Here is a 20,000-nt window from a genome sequence, read left to right on the forward strand (position 1 = left end):
TTTACGAACTGCAGCTTTAAGGAGGTTTAAGGTCGTTAAAAATCCTCTTCAGTCTTTCTCGTCACAGTCTGACAGTCGTGACGCCGTCGTTCCAACTCTTTGTTGAAGCATTATCATTGCACAGAGAAAAATATTTAAATTCAAGATGAAGGATTTCTTTTTAAAGCTGCACCATTCCATCAAACTGACATATTCTAGACATTTCCACTGAATTCAGACTGACCTATTTGGTATCTTTGGAAACTTTGGGATGTCTGCTAGAATGTAAAAGTTGTGTGTGTTTGAGCGATGTTTGGCTGCGCAGCATGAGTGTGTATTGACCGGCCTGCTGGGCCGGCTATTTGTTCTTCCAGTGGACTGAAATCCTTTCAGTTATTTCCAATGCAGTGTCACTTACATCATGTTTGATCTTCAGCCAGCCAGGTTTGAAACAAAGAACAATAAGACATTTGGATATCACTCCAACAAAATGCCAGGCTTGTGTGGCGTGTCATGTTATGAAATGCAAGCGAGCTCTAATCTCTCTCTTCCTGTGTTTGTGTTCAGGGGGGGTGGTTGACAAGGATTTGCGGCACTACCTCAACCTGCGTTTCTCCAAGGGCTCAGTGGACCACGACCACCAGCAGATCATCAGAGACAACCTCTACCTCCGCACCGTTCCCTGTGAGTCCACATCATCACCCCTATCCTTGCTTCTGGCCTCCATCACTCCTTCAAGCTGTTTATTCACTCCTCTTTGAGCTCCTCCTCTCCTCTGCCTCACTGTATGTCTTCTTCATTGTCTTTCTCTTATTCTTAGACATCATTTCACCCTCCCTCCTCCTCCAGCTCTATTTCGTTCTCTCTCTCTGTTTTAGTTTCCCCTCCTTGCCCTCGGGACGTTGCCCTCGTGTTTTTACATCACACTCACGCTCTTTCTCTCCGTCTCTCACCGTCTATTGCTCCTTCTTTTCCTTCAATCGCCCGGCTGCTGAGCTCTCAGCCTGAGGTTTCCACGGCAACCACCCTCTTGTCTCGAGGCTTGCGTTGCCTTGACGCCCTACCCCCTCAAGCACACGCTAGACATGTACAACACACACACACGCACACACACACACACACACACACAGATATACAAAGATGATAACATGTCACTCTCCTGGATGCATTAGGAAGAGGTTTCTTTTATCAGTGTGTACATAGACACTTCACGCCTGTTGGTTGCATGTGGACGTGCGTGTCTGTGCTTACATTGTGGTATCAGTGCGTGTGCCTGTTTCCTGTTGGGGGACGATGTCATTGCCGTGATTGACATTGAGGGGATGCTATCCCCAGCAGCTCCGCCTGTTGTCAATACAACAAGCAGCTCGTGACTCAGCTTCTCCGGAGACTGAAGCTGCTGTGATGCTCGACGCTGCAGACTACACGTGTTACTCATTTCATGCTGCATTTGGATCGGTGTGCTGTGATTTGATGTCTGTTGAAGGGCTTTGTACTTGTATGACATGTTTCCGTATCCTCTGTTAATAACCTCAGTCATGGGTGTTTTGCTGTAAAGGTGGTTGAGTTGAATCAAGTGGCCTTTTGGCTGTTTGTGAAGAGACAGATTTTGGTTCAGAACTATGAGAGAGCAAAGCGAGGATTTGACGTCAGTGATAGTTGCTTCTGCGTTGGCTGAGCGCTTCTACTATACTAGATGTCCTCTGTCGGTGTGTTGAGCCGCTGACACAGAAGTGATTGTTTAATACGCTCCCACAGCTGCACAGTCCTGAGCCTCTCTCTCCCTCTTTTTCCTCTCCTCCCTCTCTCCTGTCGTCTTCATCTCTTTGCTTTCACTCTTCGCTCTCTCTCTCATGTTCCCCCTGCCTCTCCCTCCTTCTCTGCCTCTTTGATTTCTTTTGGTCACCACCTCACTCTATCACATTTTCACTCCTTTTCAATTTGAACTCCAGACAGCCCACTTTCCTTCTCCTTCCCTCTCCTTCTTCTACCTTTCTCAGCCTGTTGGCTGTGTAATAGTGCAGCGAAGGCGGACTGACAGGGTGACGACTGAGGTGATGGGGGACTGGCTGAGGTTCAACACTGCAGGTCCTCACACACTTCAGCCCTGTCACAGCATGGGCCCCTTTTGGTAGCAGGAACCATAGTTTTGTCAGTCGGCCTGTCGCAATTATTACATAATTGCCTGATCGCGATTATAGCTGACCGCCATCAATTCGCATAATCGTTGGATTCCACAATCAAGGGAATTTAAAGCCAGTGTTAAAAATGTGGCAACAAATAGGAAGTGAATTAGGCGCGTATTCATCTGCTGGGTAAATAAAGTGTCTACCTGAGCACAAGGTTCCAATGTCAGGAAACAAACGATGAAAAAGAGAGCCTGGCTGTTTAGGTCTTACTGGAGCTTTTCCAATGCTGCCCAAAATTCGGTATCGGGTATCTGTCAGTACGCCAGTCTATGCACCGATCCGCACCATCATTTATTAATCCAGAAAACAATCAATTTGTTTAACCGGGAATCAATTGCCCTGGATGTATCATGGCTGCCACTGGCAACTACAGGTTTAGAGCAGTGAAGAAGAACTGAATGCAGGTAGTTCATCACGTGACGATAGCAAACAACAACAGTGCGGCGCTAGTGGAGAATGTAACGGTTGTCAGAGCGAGGAAAATGTCAGCCATTTGGCAATATTTAACAGTGGAAAACGGCGATATGTACAGTTTGTAAGGCTTCTGTTTGGAGGGGGCGCTAGTGTTACCAAGTTCTATTGCATTCATTCTCTTATGTATTTGTTCATGTTTTACATTAAAGGGTTTAACCTGAGCCAGGCCATACAACAGAGATAGTACTCATATCACATCCACACATGGTCAGTAGTAAACAGCTGTTTAATAATAATAATTATATCTTTTTTTGTCACGCTGATATCGGATCAGTACTCGGTATCGGCCGATACCACAAGTTCAGGTATTGGAATCGGTATCGGGAAGAGAAAAATGTTATCGGAACAAACCTTAGAGAGGGGCTCGGCCCACGTAAAAGGCGCCAGGGGTCTGCGGCGATGTCGGCAACCCACCCGACCCGGAGTCTAACGCACGCGCGAGTCAGAGGGTGTAAGCAAAAATCTGCGCCACAATGAAAGTGAGGGCCGGTGCGCGTCGGCTGAGGTGGGATCCCGGCCCAGCGGGGTCGGGCGCACCACCATGAAGTGGTATCGGAGCCGTTTTGCGAGTACGAGTATGAGTACATGAGCACAGTATTGGACCAGATACCCGATACCCGATACTGGTATCGGGTATCGGTGCATCCCTAGCTCAGTCCGTAGTACTGAGTGTGGCGAGTGTGTGGTCGAGCGAAAGAGAGAGAGTGAATGTGAAAGTGTATGCGCTCAGATCAGACCAGTGTTGGCGATGGGAGCGGAGAAGAAATTAGCAGTAAAGTTGTCTTGTGGTAGTATATGTACAGTGTCTTGTAGTAGTAAATGTACAATGTAACAGCGACGTGAAGATCAACTTTGGCCCTGGATGTTAAAAAAAGTGTCCCCTGTGTTTCCCGACGGCGGTCTGGAAGCTGAAGCAGGAACGGTTAACACTGGCTCGGTGTTTCCCCGTTGCATATTGACTTTTGAAACTCAAATCAAGCCTCCTTCTACATTAGTTAACTGTCTTGAACCACTTTTTGGTTTCATCAGGTCGGCCTACACAGCTGTTTAGAAACAAGCAGCAGAGCCAGAGGTGAAGCTATTTGAAGATGAATTGACTCTTTTGCCAGCGATCACATCATTTCAATGAGCATCCATCGAACTTAACAACTTGGATTTAGGTCTAGTAGCGAAGCCAAACAACAGCACCACTGTGTGGCATAAAATTAACAGAAAGAGACAATTCAATTGTTCGCAATTATTTGTATGACAATTAATTGTCAACCTAAATTCCTGATTGTGACAGCCCTGTTCGTCACCATGTTTCAATTATAGCCGCCTTCCAGCCCTTTATGAGAATGGAAAGACACTTATTCTGTGTGATGTGTGTGCGGTAATGACATCCCCATAATTAACTGCCTATCACTTAACAAAGCTGATACAGTGTAATGAAGATTATATAAATTCCAACTCATAGACCTCCTGCACCGCAGCTTTGAAATACATGTGATATTACAGTGATTCCCCCAAATTCACTTCAGTCTCACTGACCTGATTTCATTTGCCTTTGGTCAGCAGGTCATCTGCATATGAGGGAGTTTCATATACATTTCCTGCATGACTTCCTGTCAGTCTGAGACGCAGGCGTTGCTCAACCAGCAGAGTGACGCAGCATCAGACGGCTAAAAAACGGGGATGATGGTCCTGCGTTTGTGCGCTGCTCGTGCCCGGCAGGCTGTTTGTTGTTGTGGTTTGGAGCGTTATAAAATCAGTGTTTTTCTCCCGTGTCTGCAGCGCTCTGACCGTGCTGTCAGTGCGAGTCTGTCAGCTTGACAAGCAGACGCCACTCTGCATCACAACATGCTGTCACACTGAAGGACGTGGGAGGATGTGTGTGTGTGTGTTCATACAGCTAGAAGGCTCACATGCTGACATCAACTCTACATCCTGTTACATCACTTGGCTCAAGGATTGGCCGTTCTCCCCCCAGAAACAATGAAGTGAATGTGATAATTACCGTCTGATATTAATAACTCTATTCACATGTTGTAGTGTTGCCTCCAGACTGACTGCTGTGTGTTGTGTTTGCATGTGATTGTTTACTTATTTGCAGGTTTCTTTCTCACATGCATTCACATTTTAACAAGCATACACGCAAAGACTACAGCCGACGGCCAGTTAGCATCTACGTTCTGCGTCTGCATGAGAGGAAATAACTCCCCACCAGCAGCTCGCACTAGTCTGTATTCAAAAAGGGAAACCAGAAGACCGAGGACTGCGGATATACACGCCGTTGTTATGATACGTACATGAAACAAAGCGATGTTTTCTCACCACTTGGCTTCATTCCAGATGTTCATGTCGTTGTGAAAATATCCGTGTGTTGGAATGATCAGATGAGATGAAGATGGACAATGAGAAGAGCCTTCTGTGTTTTTCCTCTTGACTTTAGTCGTTGGCTTGATTTCCTCAAAGTTTATCTTCTCGTGCATTTGTTTAAGCTGAACAGCCAATCAGAGTGATCTCAGACTAGCAGACTAGAGACGACGGTGCGGGACACACTGAAAAAACTAGACTGACGGACGCTCACCGACGGCCCCAAACTGTCCGACGGCCGACCGCCAGCTTCGTGTGTCAGGGCCTTAAAGCTGCAGTAGTCAGTATATGTTTGGCATCATTGGGCAAAAATCCCATAATAACCTTTCAGCATATTGTAATTCAAGTGTTCTGAGAGGAAACTAGACTCCTGCTCCTCATGGCTCTGTTTACAGGCTTTAGAACATCTAGCCCGTGACGGGAGACTTTGACCAATCACAGATCATTTCAGAGAGAGAGAGCATTCCTATTGGCTGAGCTCCGGTCATGTGACAGGAACTTGGCGTTCCTTCACCAGATTTCACAATGGCGGCGGCGTCACAAACGTTCTCATGTTACAGCTAAACCGTGCACTACAAGATGATCCTGAGAACATGTGAGGAGAGAAATAGACATTAAAGTAACAGAATATTGATTCATATCTGATCAGCGCTGCCTAGTTTGACCGTCTGATCAGAGTTCAGAGTGATTGACAGCCGGCTCTCAGAGACGGCAGCTGGACAGCAGACCTCAGATCAGCTCTGACTGCTTGTTTTCCTCCGGTCTGTGAAATCTTGCAGATGCCGTTAGGAGCACCGGAGGACACCGAGGAACATGATTTTTTCAGGTTATCTGTCTCATGCACTACTGTCACCATATAGAGACCGTTTTATAAAAATAACTTTTTTTAATAACATTTGCTCCAATCTGCCTACTGCTGCTTTAACACTAATTGCAGACTGATGGGAAAAAGAAAGAGATGAATCAGATTGTGTAAGTGTGAATCTATAGTTGCAGAAAGTGTCTAGCTGTAGAGAAGGAGAATTTGGGAGGGATGTGAGTGGAATAGAGCTTCAGAAGAGCCTCAGATAGGCATCACTGTTTACAGGTTGAAACATTTTATAAGATTGTCACAGTCTGTCTGAAGCCTTTGAGATAAGAAATTTGCCGGCACCATTTCATTTCATTCACAGAGATCACTTGACCACTTCAGAAAATGAGTCTAAGCTCCTGCCGGAGCACCTGCTGTTGAGGACTTTAGATGGTTGTGCTCTCTGCATACGGACAGTGTGAGTGCTTCTTTGATAGGAGTGTAGCTGAGGGTGTAAGACACTGAAATGAGGCTAAAGGAGTGAGAAGATCTGGGAAATATATAGGTGGAAGCAGAGAGGTGGCAGTACAGTAAACGGAAAGGGAGGGAAGATGATGGATGTGGATATGACCGAAGAGGCACTGCGAGAAGATGGATTAAGGGGAGAAGACAGGAGGAGAGGTGGTGAAGAAGAGGTGATCAGCAGGGGACAGATGGGAAAGGAAGAAGAGAGCGAACAGAGGATGGAAATTGAGAAGGCGAGAGTTGATGCCAGAGGATGGAGGGATGAGAAGAGCAGATACGTATGGAGTGAAAGAGCGGACGTGCACTGAATGGAGGTAGTGGGAGATATGAGGGAGCCTCGTAAGTCATTCCCCAGAGAACCATCTCCTCCCCTCCACACTACTCAGAGGCATCAGTAAAAGGCTCTATAAATAGCTTGAACAGTGAGCAGCACGTTTCTCTACTCAGATAGCCTATAAATACATGCAGCTTCTGTCACTTCACATCCGCTGCTCTGGACGCATGCTGCCCTGCAGTTCTGCAGCTTCCGACAGGGAATCCTCCTCTGGAGACTACGGAGGAGGAGCAGATAAAGATGTTGAGGAGGAACAAGGCCAAGATGCTTAGGATGGTGATAAGGCTGTCGGACGCCGCTTATAATGATAGCAGTAATGAAGATGGCTATCGTGATGATGGGAGGAGATTTGTGGAAAATGACACCTTTTTAAGCTTGATGCATGCTGGGAGATCTTAACGCTTAGTTCTGTCTATAATGTATGCAGTTTACTTATGCAAATGCTAACAAGCATTCTCCTTTGCAAAATGCTTCACACAGCTCTCTGGACCATCATACAGCTTAACCAAATAATCAGAAACTACCACGCCGCTGTCGACATGACTCAAAGTGTTTTATTCCCAACAATAGCACAACCTAAAGAAACGTTTCATCATCGTGTTTTAGTCTCGGATGAAGAGGATCTTCTTTTTAAATCTTTTTTGGTAGTGTAAGAGGTATAGCTTTTTATTTCACAACCAACTTTGCAGTACAAAAATAAAGATGCATCTACTGTATATGCATATCCAAAAAGATAATAGAAACACCTTAAATTCATATAGTGTATAGTAAAAACGTAATACCACGCTGTCCGATTCATCATTTATTTCCTCCGGGAGTCCAGTTCCAAAATGATTTCAAAGATCTCTCCTGCTTATTGATGGTCAAGAAAATGAAGGTCCTTGTAAACCTGGAAGGATTTTAATCTGAGATTGTAATCTACTGTGACTGGCCAGTTTATATACATACAGTAATATCAATCAGCAGTTTCTCTCTATAAATAATATAGAGACTCCGGCGATGCTAGAGCTGCTAACGTAGCACAAACACACACACGGTCTGTTGGACACTCGCTGACGTTCCGCCGGGCAGACACACAGCTGACAACCTGCTAAACTAAACTAAATGTGTGGTGGAGACTTTTACTGGGAAAGTGGCTGCATGTCCGCGACACTACACGCAGCATCGTAGCTGCTAAGTTAACGCTCCCGGACAGTGAACTGGAGACAGTGAACGCAGCATCGTAGCTGCTAAGTTAACGCTCCCGGACGGTGAACTGGAGACAGTGAACGCAGCATCGTAGCTGCTAAGTTAACGCTCCCGGACGGTGAACTGGAGACAGTGAACGCAGCATCGTAGCTGCTAAGTTAACGCTCCCGGACGGTGAACTGGAGACAGTGAACGCAGCATCGGAGCTGCTAAGTTAACGCTCCCGGACGGTGAACTGGAGACAGTGAACGCAGCATCGGAGCTGCTAAGTTAACGCTCCCGGACGGTGAACTGGAGACAGTGAACGCAGCATCGGAGCTGCTAAGTTAACGCTCCCGGGCGGTGAACTGGAGACAGTGAACGCAGCATCGTAGCTGCTAAGTTAACGCTCCCGGGCGGTGAACTGGAGACAGTGAACGCAGCATCGTAGCTGCTAAGTTAACGCTCCCGGGCGGTGAACTGGAGACTCCGTTGTCTGTTGTGCTCCTGCAGCTGGAGCACCGCTGCATGTGAGGCACAAATCATGTCAGTTAACGGTTAATAATCGGTTAACGAGGGTCGGTTATCGGTTAAGAACATTTATCAAAATGAGCATCCTTAGTCTGGTCGATGTGTGTCTGCCAGTTGAAGCCGTGTTGTAGTTTTCTCTGCTTTCCTCACATCATTAGTACATTCACACGTATATGACCTTTTGACTTGAACAACATGGTTGTCAATGTGCTGTTGTAGCAAAGTTAGACTTCATTCATTCGGCCACGAAATTAACATTTGCTTTCCGTTCACTTCCATTCTACGAGAGCGAACGGGTGAAAAATCATTTGCTTCTGGTTGCGAAGCAAAATTGCATCTTTGCATTCGCGTGAACTTTCAGGAGAATATCGCCTCGGCAGGCGATGGTCGCTCGCCTGCATTCCCCCGGTGTAACCGTGCCTTTATGCTATTGAAAATGTACAATCAGACAGATACTCACTATAAATACACATGGACAAGATCTACACCTCCAAATGAACATTCAGTCCATTCATCCGTAGCAAAGGAAGCTACGCTACCAAGTTCTCCCACCTCCATCTGGGTTTGAGTTTTAATTTGACTGGCTGAAGAATAATATCTGATTTTTATGTCCAAAAGTGTCCAAAGAATGTAGGTTGAGTTTTTGTAGCTGGAACACATTCATACTAGTTATCAATAGATCCTGTTTATAGATTGTATTATTTTTATAGTTACTAATGTGGATGTGAGTGGGCTTTAACTGATGACGGAGGAGGAGGAAGAGGAGGATGTTTGTCATGATGATTACAGTGAAGTTGGATGAGGTGATGAAGAAAAGATTAATTTCTGTTTTCTGTTTCTGTGGCAGATTGATTTTATACCTGAACTAGGGATGAGTTATGATTTTCCATTTTTCAAATAGTCGTTATTTATAAAAAAAATTCGTCCCGTCTTAAAAAATATATATTTGCCTGGTAGTAACGTTACTACGTGTGGCACGTTCAGTTCGGCTCTTTCCTGTTAGCGCAGGGGTGTGTGTGTGTGTGTGTGTGTGTGTGTGTGTGTGTGTGTGTGTGTGTGTGTGTGTGCGTATGCGCGTGCACGCGTGCGCGTGTGCCGCTTCCACAACCCCCCCGTGCTCCCTCCAAAGGAGGAAGTAGAGTTGGGTACCCGGAGGCGCACGGCAGGTGACCAGGTTGAGGCCGCCGCACTCATAGTTTAAGGTTCCGAATGGCGTGCCAGGCCCGTTGGCACCGGACCAGGGTTTAATTTAATTAATTAATTTAAATCAACACTTCCTGCTTTCATTTAAAAATAAAAGCCCTAAAGCGGATTTTCTTTGGACAGAATTCCTTCATTTGTTAACACAAAGCTTTTATTCTGAAATATGTGCCGGACAGTGATGTGGAACAAGCAGTGACTTGGAGCGTTCCATGAATGAATACAGTACGGAGTTTTAATTGTGGATTATTACTATTATTTACTAATTACCACACGTTTCTGAACCTTTCTCTGTCTAAAATAAATATAAATTATATTTATCATGAAGTTAAATGGCCATTAAAAGACAAACTCTATGCAGAAAGAAAGGGCTGACAGCAGCAGCAGAAACCCAGCTGACAGGTAGCAGACACGCAGCCGACAGGTGTCTAGTGTGAACACCAGACTCCTGCATCACGCAGCCACCACGCGACGCAGACGCCACGCGCACCTGACGTTGGTAGTGTGCCCACCGCTTTAATCCACAGGGTTAGATGGGAAAATGTGCCGACGCTACATGTTGTTCCCCCCCTCATGTCTGTCTCTCCCTGTATTTTTGCTTGGGATGCACATCCCTAATGTACATGCATGTGTGTGTTTTTTACACTGAAGCATTGATTATTCTGTTTGTGTATGGAGCTTTAATAGGCTGAACTGATGAATAATGAGTGTTACACGCCGTTCTCTGTTGAGGTTGTGTGTACTTGGCTCTATATGAGAGAGAGAGACAGAGAAATGCATCATCCCCCAGGGACGCTCTCCTTAAAGGGGTGATTTGCCTGCCGGCCTGCTCTTGCTAAAGTGCTGGCTGACATGCTTTGATGTGGTTCGGTGCTCCCTGCTGTTTGATTGGCACTCTGGATTAATGTTGTTCCACAGATGAAAGAAACTGCAAGGGAATGATATGAATTTTATGAAATGAAAATAGCAAATAGTGAAAGTGATTAATGAATTGGTTATGTTTGCAAAGTGCTTTCCGTGTTAAGCTCTGGACAGGTGTCGTCTCATCTCTCTTTCTTCTCCTTGGTATGATCCTCTCACTCAGCGGCTAATCACAAAATGAGCTTCTTCTCAAGCCTTTCATATTTGTGTTCCTGCCCGTAGTTTTACCTCCTGCCCTCCTCACCCCATGTCTCTGTCTGTGCTACTTCTAACATCACAGTAATGTGCACTGATGAGCCAGGTGCTCAGCGAGCGGCTCGTCCTGTGATGGTCAGTAAGGTCTGACGCCTCCGAGAGCTCGTCTGTTTACTCTGGTCAATCTTTACCTCTCCGCACGGTGCATACCAAACAGCACACACCAGCTCTGTGTGTGTACATCACCGTGACCCCCGCTGTCGTCCTGCGTCAGTCAGCTCTGCACACTAATAAAGGTGTTTTTCAGCCTATCAGGGCTGATTTCCATCACCACAGGACATCAGTACAGGAGTAATCTCTCAATGTCACCCAGGCACCAGCTCCGCCAGACGCTGATCCACTGAGCAACACAGTTGTCTTTACAGCCGCTAGTGGACCCGACAGACAGACGATTAATGGAAGAAACTCCAGACTTGATGCAGCTGTTTCTAACCTTAATTAACTAGAGATGGCTCCATACCATTTTTAATGTCCGATACCGTCTTTTTCCCTTTCTTAAACAACTAAGTTTAATAAATTGAATATCTTTAGTTACTTTGCAGATTCAGGTTATTAATACAAAATATAAGAATACGCAACATTTGACTAAACTGCTGAAACTCTGAGAGCCGGTCAAAATAGCGCTGCTATCTTATAATCTTCACGTGTGGCGTCAGCCTGTAGTTTACGTTAACCATCATTGGACTAAATCCAAAGTGACAGAAAGGAGAAAATGACCCGTACCTTCATCTCGTCCTCCATGTGTCCAGGAGACAACCCCGCCGGGAGGAGAGCGGTCGGCACTCAGCAGTTCTGGGAGTCAGACGTCCAGTCAGCGGCTGCAGCAACTCAAATTCAGCCAGCACAAACCCCAGAGGCTGGTGGAGCGCTGGGTCTAACCTGTGTTACGTCAGCAACAGAAAGTTTGCTGATCCGGCGAGGAGTCGGGGCGGTCCCCTGGGATCAGACCCCCGGGATCAGACCCCTGGTGCTGGGGTTTGCACTGGCTGAATTGGAGCTAACTGCTAATGGGGGTAGCTGCGTCTCCCGGAGCTGCCGCGAGCTCTACTCCCAGCGAAGCAGCCTCCCGGCGGCGAGGACAAGGCGAGCGTGCGGGTCATTTGCTCGTTTCTGCCACTTTGGATTTAATCCAATAAACAAATTATTCAAACGTACAAAGACCATGGATGTATTATTGGCAAGTCTTCGGTGCAGCTCCACTTCTTCATTCTCTGGACTGAAGACAGACGGGACGCTACTGAAGGCAGACGGGACGCTACTGAAGGCAGACGGGACGCTACTGAAGGCAGACGGGACGCTACTGAAGACAGACGGGACGCTACTGAAGACAGACGGGACGCTACTGAAGGCAGACGGGACGCTACTGAAGACAGACGGGACGCTACTGAAGGCAGACGGGACGCTACTGAAGGCAGACGGGACGCTACTGAAGACAGACGGGACGCTACTGAAAGCAGACTGGACGCTACTGAAGACAGACGGGACGCTACTGAAGGCAGACGGGACGCTACTGAAGGCAGACGGGACGCTACTGAAGACAGACGGGACGCTACTGAAAGCAGACTGGACGCTACTGAAGACAGACGGGACGCTACTGAAGACAGACGGGACGCTACTGAAGGCAGACGGGACGCTACTGAAGACAGACGGGACGCTACTGAAGACAGACGGGACGCTACTGAAGACAGACGGGACGCTACTGAAGGCAGACGGGACGCTACTGAAGGCAGACGGGACGCTACTGAAGACAGACGGGACGCTACTGAAGACAGACGGGACGCTACTGAAGACAGACGGGACGCTACTGAAGACAGACTGGACGCTACTGAAGACAGACGGGACGCTACTGAAGACAGACGGGACGCTACTGAAGGCAGACGGGACGCTACTGAAGACAGACGGGACGCTACTGAAGACAGACGGGACGCTACTGAAGACAGACGGGACGCTACTGAAGACAGACGGGACGCTACTGAAGGCAGACGGGACGCTACTGAAGGCAGACGGGACGCTACTGAAGACAGACGGGACGCTACTGAAGACAGACGGGACGCTACTGAAGACAGACGGGACGCTACTGAAGACAGACGGGACGCTACTGAAGACAGACGGGACGCTACTGAAGACAGACGGGACGCTACTGAAGACAGACGGGACGCTACTGAAGACAGACGGGACGCTACTGAAGACAGACGGGACGCTACTGAAGGCAGACGGGACGCTACTGAAGACAGACGGGACGCTACTGAAGACAGACGGGACGCTACTGAAGACAGACGGGACGCTACTGAAGACAGACGGGACGCTACTGAAGACAGACGGGACGCTACTGAAGACAGACGGGACGCTACTGAAGGCAGACGGGACGCTACTGAAGGCAGACGGGACGCTACTGAAGGCAGACGGGACGCTACTGAAGACAGACGGGACGCTACTGAAGACAGACGGGACGCTACTGAAGGCAGACTGGACGCTACTGAAGACAGACGGGACGCTACTGAAGACAGACGGGACGCTACTGAAGACAGACGGGACGCTACTGAAGACAGACGGGACGCTACTGAAGACAGACGGGACGCTACTGAAGACAGACGGGACGCTACTGAAGGCAGACGGGACGCTACTGAAGGCAGACGGGACGCTACTGAAGACAGACGGGACGCTACTGAAGACAGACGGGACGCTACTGAAGACAGACGGGACGCTACTGAAGACAGACGGGACGCTACTGAAGGCAGACGGGACGCTACTGAAGGCAGACGGGACGCTACTGAAGACAGACGGGACGCTACTGAAGACAGACGGGACGCTACTGAAGGCAGACGGGACGCTACTGAAGGCAGACGGGACGCTACTGAAGACAGACGGGACGCTACTGAAGACAGACGGGACGCTACTGAAGACAGACGGGACGCTACTGAAGGCAGACTGGACGCTACTGAAAGCAGACTGGACGCTACTGAAAGCAGACTGGACGCTACTGAAGACAGACGGGACGCTACTGAAGACAGACGGGACGCTACTGAAAGCAGACTGGACGCTACTGAAAGCAGACGGGACGCTACTGAAAGCAGACTGGACGCTACAGCGACTCACTGTCGCCTCTAGAGGAGATTACAAGATCGTACCGGTTGGGACTGGTCGGTTAGCGTGCTCATTTTAGTAGATATCTCTGCAACACAATACATAGACATCTTTGTTATAACGCCAACACTGTAACCTCTTCATGTCCTGTTGATAATGTTAGTTCATGGCCCGATCGTACACATTACACCTTTAAAGAAAGAGTAAAGACTACTTGACAGTTTTCAGTGCAACAGACACACAACTCATTCTGTACTGATAAAGTATTGAAGTTTTATGAACAGCTCAGTTCTCATAATGCTGCACCGCTCCTTGAACCTTGCTAGTTAAAGGAATGATTGACGTGGCTCTTTTGTCTGTATACGGTAAATATGAGGCTGGAGCCAATTAGCTTTGCTTAGCATAAAGACTGCAAACATGGGATAATAGTTAGACTGGCTCTGTCCTATGATATGAAAATCCACCCTCCAGCCCCTCTATAGCTACTAACCACTGATTAACAAGTTCATCTGGACAAAAGACTACATTTAATAAATGCCAATCTGCCGTTTCACAGGGTTTATGTGCAGGACTATTCACTTCCTGCTGGAGTTTCCATCGGGTTTGAGTCTCCTGGCAAATGCTGCTATAGCCAAGAAATAGCCTGGCACATAACCCCCTACAACATCCACAGACGAGACGCGTGTTAATTAGTGAGTTTTAGAAGTGCTGGTAGGCAGATTGTGTTACCTTTGGACTGAGACAAACTAGCTGATTCCAGTGTTTATGCTAAGCTAAGCTAAGCAGCTGCTGGATATCCTCTTATATTTACCATAAAGACATGAGAGGGACATCTTCTCATTTAACTCTTAGTAAAAGCAAAAAAAATAAGCAAATAAGCATATTTCTCAAAACTATTTTTTACCAAGCAAATATAAATTAAAACTAAATTAATTAATACATTAAAACTAAATAAATGTATAAATTGAAGCTAAATAAATATATAAATTAAAACTAAATAAATTAATAAATTAAAACTAAATAAATATATAAATTAAAACTAAATAAATTAATAAATTGAAGCTAAATAAATATATAAATTAAAACTAAATAAATTAATAAATTAAAACCAAATAAATATATAAATTAAAACTAAATAAATTAATAAATTAAAACTAAATAAATTAATAAATTAAAACTAAATAAATATATAAATTAAAACTAAATAAATTAATAAATTAAAACTAAATAAATTAAAACTAAATATGAGCGACTAATTGATTGCAGAGTTTTCTACTTTGTACATGTTGCCCAACCCAACTGGCTGCATGTAAACTACAGATCTTGTCTGCAGTAAGCCTTCATCTCTGCTCAATCAGCCTTTCAAGCTTTGAAAGTCTGTCTCTGATGATGAATACACTGGAAGACAGTGTGAATTAAAACAATCTGCTTTGAACTCTTAAGCTCAGTGTATCTGTAAGTGAGCGAGCAGCCCAATCTCACATCCGTCCCGAGAGTGATCTCCGCTGGAGAGGTGACATCCAAGTCCCCCGGTCCTCCCCGCCTGCAGCCCCCATCAGAGTCAAACCCGTCCACTTAAACAGCAGCTGAATGACTCTGAGGTAACCAGGTGTGAGTCTCCGTGGCCAAGCTGTGACAGTAATTGATGGATAAAGTGTGAGAAAGCGCAGACCTGCAGCTCTGCAGAGCAAAAGGTCTCGAGCCGAGGACCTCTGAGACTGTAACTATAAAACGGCTGTGTATGCAAAACGACCGAGTGTCATATCTGACATTAATATTATTTTTCTACAGCTAATGTAGATGTTGCGGCTTGTTACCATGGCGAGGCTGCATTGCCAGGCATTGACGTGTTGTCGTGGTAGCGGGCGCTCCTGTCAGAGCGTTGCCATGTTGCGTCGCTGCATCTGTAGCCGGGGCTTTGTAGTGTAAATAAGGATGACTGTGTGTGTGCTCGATCATACCTCTCCTATAGACCTGCTGTCACACATCACATCTGCGAACCGGGGATGATGGAAAAGGTAGAGAGGGAGGGTGAACGGTGAGAGTGAATGAGACGTGAGACCTAAGTGCGAGACGGAGCTTGAAGGAGACACAAAAGAAGAGAGGAGGATAACGAGGGGAAGAGGGAGCGGATTAAAGAAGACAGAGAGGGAGTAATGGGGACAAAGAGCACCAACAGAGGAACAAATGGATGGAAGTGCATCGAGGTAAATTGGAAACGAGAGGAACGAGAGAAAGAGAAAGGATAATAGAGGAGGGCAATTTGAAAAGACAAGACAATAAGATAGATGGATAGACGGATGCGAGACACGCAGTAAATGAATAAGAAAGCAGCAGTGTGTGTGTGCGTGCGTGAGTGTGAGAAACAAACACAGACAATCCTCACATTCCTCTCTGCTCTCTTGCTGCTGTGGTGCTCTGCTTGCTCTGTGCTGAAAAGGATTCTGGGTAAACAAGTTCAGGGTTTTGAGGACAGTGTATTCTGTATACGGTCGCAGGATTGTGTCCTGAATTTTAATGCTCTATATATTCCCCCTATAATTTTACGGCTGCACAATTAGATTGAATAGGAGGATTTTAATGTCTTGGGCATCATTTTATATTATTGTTTTATACGCACATTGTTTTTATAGATTTTAGTTAGGAGATAGTTCGACACCTCGGGCTTTGTGCTCAGCTGCACAACACGCACCTGTAGTGATGGAGCTACCGAAGCATCCAGCTCGGTTTAAGAGCTTAAATAAACTGCAACATGCCTCAACTGAGATGAAAAGACATGCTTTCAGAAGATCAATGTGTGTCCTTCCTACATGTGCAGCACTTTTAGGTTACATACATTCAGCCCAGAGGGACAGGTGTGCTATCAAATGTGTACCAGCGTGTTTGAATCCACCTGGGGATTATTGTAAATGAGCGTCACGCTTGTTCACCTTTTAGAGACTATTTTTAGTTCCTGTAGAGTTGGTGTTACCTCTGTCTCTGTCACAAATTCACTCAAACTCCCAAAGCAGCCGGATGGCTGTGATGGATGATACGCTGAAACCAAGAGGGGTTTGTGAGACTAACACAATCCATATATGTGCGCATTGAGACACAGAACTGGAAGCTCAGGTGGGACCGTGTGTATCCAGTTTTTCTCACCTGGGTTTGTTCCTCAGTCCAATTAAAATACGATTGTTCAGGTATCACAACTGCAAATACTGTAGGAGTCATTTATTTCAACAATGAATCTCAGAACTCTAGAGGACATAAAGATTAGGGATGCACGGATACCACCTTTTTCAGACCGAGTACAAGTACTTACATTTTGGTTCTCGTGATACCGAGTACCGATACGAGTACTTCTCTGTGCCAAAAGACCCTCGTTAACAGCCAGCGGGAGGGTGTGGAGTCCCGCATACGAGGCGGTGCGCCGCGACCGGCTCTAGGTTGGCTTGGAAAGGCTCGGGGCGAACGTGGCTTGCGGCCGCAGCTTTACAGCGCTCCCCACCCGGACATCGCCGCACCGTGGACAAAAGGCTTGCTGCGCCCCCTCTCCCCGCCGGGGGGCTGCCCCCTGCTCCCAGTGCGACTGTCGACCGGGGCGGACTGTCCTCAGTGCGCCTCAACCGCGTCGTACCACCAGAGCGGGGCCCGGCCCACGTAAAAGGCGCCAGGGGTCTGTGGCGATGTCGGCAACCCACCCGACCCGTCTTGTAACACTGACCAAGGAGTCTAACGTACGCGAGAGTCAGAGGGTGTAAGCAAAACCCCGTGGTGCAATGAAAGTGAGGGCCGGCGCGCGCCGGCTGAGGCGGGATCCCGGCCCAGCGGGGTCGGGCGCACCACCGTAAAGTGGTATTGGTGCCGTTGTATCGGAGCCGTTTTGCGAGTACGAGTACATGAGCACAGTATCAGACCCGATACACGATACTGGTATCGTGTATCGGTGCATCCCTAGTTCAGGTATTACAACTGCAAATACTGTAAGAGTCATTTATTCCAACAATGAATGTCAGAGCTCTAGAGGACATAATGCTACCTATAGCTCCGTGTCTACAGCTTAACTATAAAGTATTCATATGAAACACACACCTCACCCTCACCTCCTCGTTCCCACACATACTCACCGAGACCGCCGAGACCACCTCCCCCCACGCTTTGTTATGATAATCAGTCCATCGATAGTCTATTTTTAGCTCTGAGTCTCCCCGCTCTGCTTCTCCCACTTGGTGACTTCCTATCTAATTATACAAGCATACATATGAATACACGTGCACATTCTCAAACTCTCCCTCTGTGGATGCACAGCGAGTTTAACCAATCATGCTTTTCCTCCTCTCACTGTCTCTCTCACTCTGTTGCTGTCTCTCTTTCTGTTTTTCTCTGCTTGCCACTCTATTATTTAGCAAAGGTCTTTGTCCTCTTATCGTCTGACACCCAGCTGAGTTATTTCAGTATATCAGCTATTTTAGCTTTTCCTCCAAATGGAATTTCCTTGTTATGTTTCAACGTAATCTCTTTCTCCTTCTTCTCTCTCACACACACTCCCACCGATGTGAAAACATTCTGTAGCGCTCGGTCGTCATGGTTTGAGGCAGAGAATGTCTTCACCCCCTAAAGTGGCAGCTCCGAAGCTTTTCCGTGCTATTATGGATTTAAGTCATTTAAGCCATAAATCTCTATGGCGCTCATACTCCTACTCGCAGCGTCACCTCTGAGAGGTTTGGCTACACTGGCTGATTGCAATGCAAAGACCATTTTTGGCTCACAGCCGACTTTATCCTTTATTAGCGAGAGCACGACATCCAATCAATAGTCAACAGCAGCAGTGCTTTTGGCTCGGGGGAAGCGTCGCTGCCTCTTCTCTGTACAGTCTGCTGCCATTTTTTAATTTGAGCACCTGTGCTCAGCTTGTCCTGCTTTGTTCAGCTCATCTATTATAGCTCTGCTCAGGAGTTTGTGTGGCTGTGTACAAAAAAATATAAAGAAAAAATCCACCGAACTGAGCCGAAGACATTTCAGCCCCGATCCATAAATTATGGATTCCATTTGCATCATTTTTGGCCTCTACCTGGGAGTTTCTGAGGATAAGAAAGAGGAAGGAAGAGAGAGAAAGGTAACAGTGGGGGCCGGAGGAACAGAGTATGGATTTTACTGGGGACAGTGTTCATTTTAATAAAAAAGGTCTACTTCACAGTTATTTAGTGGGTGTTGCTAAGGGGAAGGAAGAAGCAGAGAGCGAGGGAGAAAAACAGGTAATGTGCTGAGGCGCTATGAGTAGAAATGTGTGAAAAGGAAGGAAGAAAGAAAAGAGGAACAGTCGGACTACCTGCCTATCTCAAGGCCAGATAGTCGATCAATATTCCCAGCTCAGATCCAACCAGAAGCTCTCTCTCCCTCTCTCTCTGCTCTGTTGGTGTGTCCGGTGAAGGAAGCTGTGGGAGAAGGCCATTGGCAGGTCATCAGTATTCCAGCAGGCTCTGCCTACTCTGGTGTGGGCAGCAGAATAATTTCATTCTGATCTTACAGATCAATAGCTGTACCAAGTGGAAGGCGACCAGCCCCGCCTGGCTGGCTGAGCTGCTGCGGTATTCAGAGTAGCACCTCACATGCGATGGATGATCCTCTTCAAGGCTCATTTTTTAGTGTAACATGCAGTATAGTGTAATGGAAAATTACATTGTATGTAATGATGTCTCTTTATGCAACAGTGGAAAGTTACTGTCTGTGTGCTCTTCGTCTCATGTAGTGGGAAAGTACTGAGTGTTGACTTTTACTGGGACACTGTTTGAGTAAAACAACTCCTTATCCTGCCGACAACGCCAAATTGTAATGGAAATTCTGTCAATATTCCAAGATGAGTCTTAATGAACGTTGAAATCAAGATCCCAAACAGATGAAATGTCTTTGTTGTATTTTATTCTTGCAAGAAGAGGCACTCTTCTGCAGACTTTGTGTGACTCTGTATAACCAGTGCCTCTTCTTGCAAGAATAAAATACAACAAAGACATTTCATCTGTTTGGGATCTTGATTTCAACGTTCATTAGGACTCATCTTGGAATATTGACAGAATTTCCATTACAATAGTTCATGGAGTGGGCCCTATTGTGCTGGTCTGTGAAGCTGCTTCACATCGGTATGTCTTTTAATAAATGGTAAATGGATCTGCATTTCTATAGTGTCTTTCTAGTCTTCTGACCACTCAAAGGGCTT

General features: G+C 46.6%; 1 protein-coding gene across 10 annotated transcripts in view; it reads left to right on the top strand.

Moving 5' to 3' along the window:
- Positions 1 to 20,000, top strand: part of magi2b (membrane associated guanylate kinase, WW and PDZ domain containing 2b) — a 122,530-nt gene that overhangs the window by 32,990 nt on the left and 69,540 nt on the right. For all 10 annotated transcript variants that reach the window (XM_074634164.1, XM_074634162.1, XM_074634166.1 and 7 more), the window contains one exon: positions 547 to 663. In XM_074634164.1, coding sequence (XP_074490265.1) covers positions 547 to 663 — 117 coding nt within the window. The remainder of the gene's footprint in view (positions 1 to 546; positions 664 to 20,000) is intronic.

The sequence above is a fragment of the Sebastes fasciatus genome, chromosome 4 (assembly GCF_043250625.1).
Source record: "Sebastes fasciatus isolate fSebFas1 chromosome 4, fSebFas1.pri, whole genome shotgun sequence".
Taxonomy (NCBI): Eukaryota; Metazoa; Chordata; class Actinopteri; order Perciformes; family Sebastidae; genus Sebastes; species Sebastes fasciatus.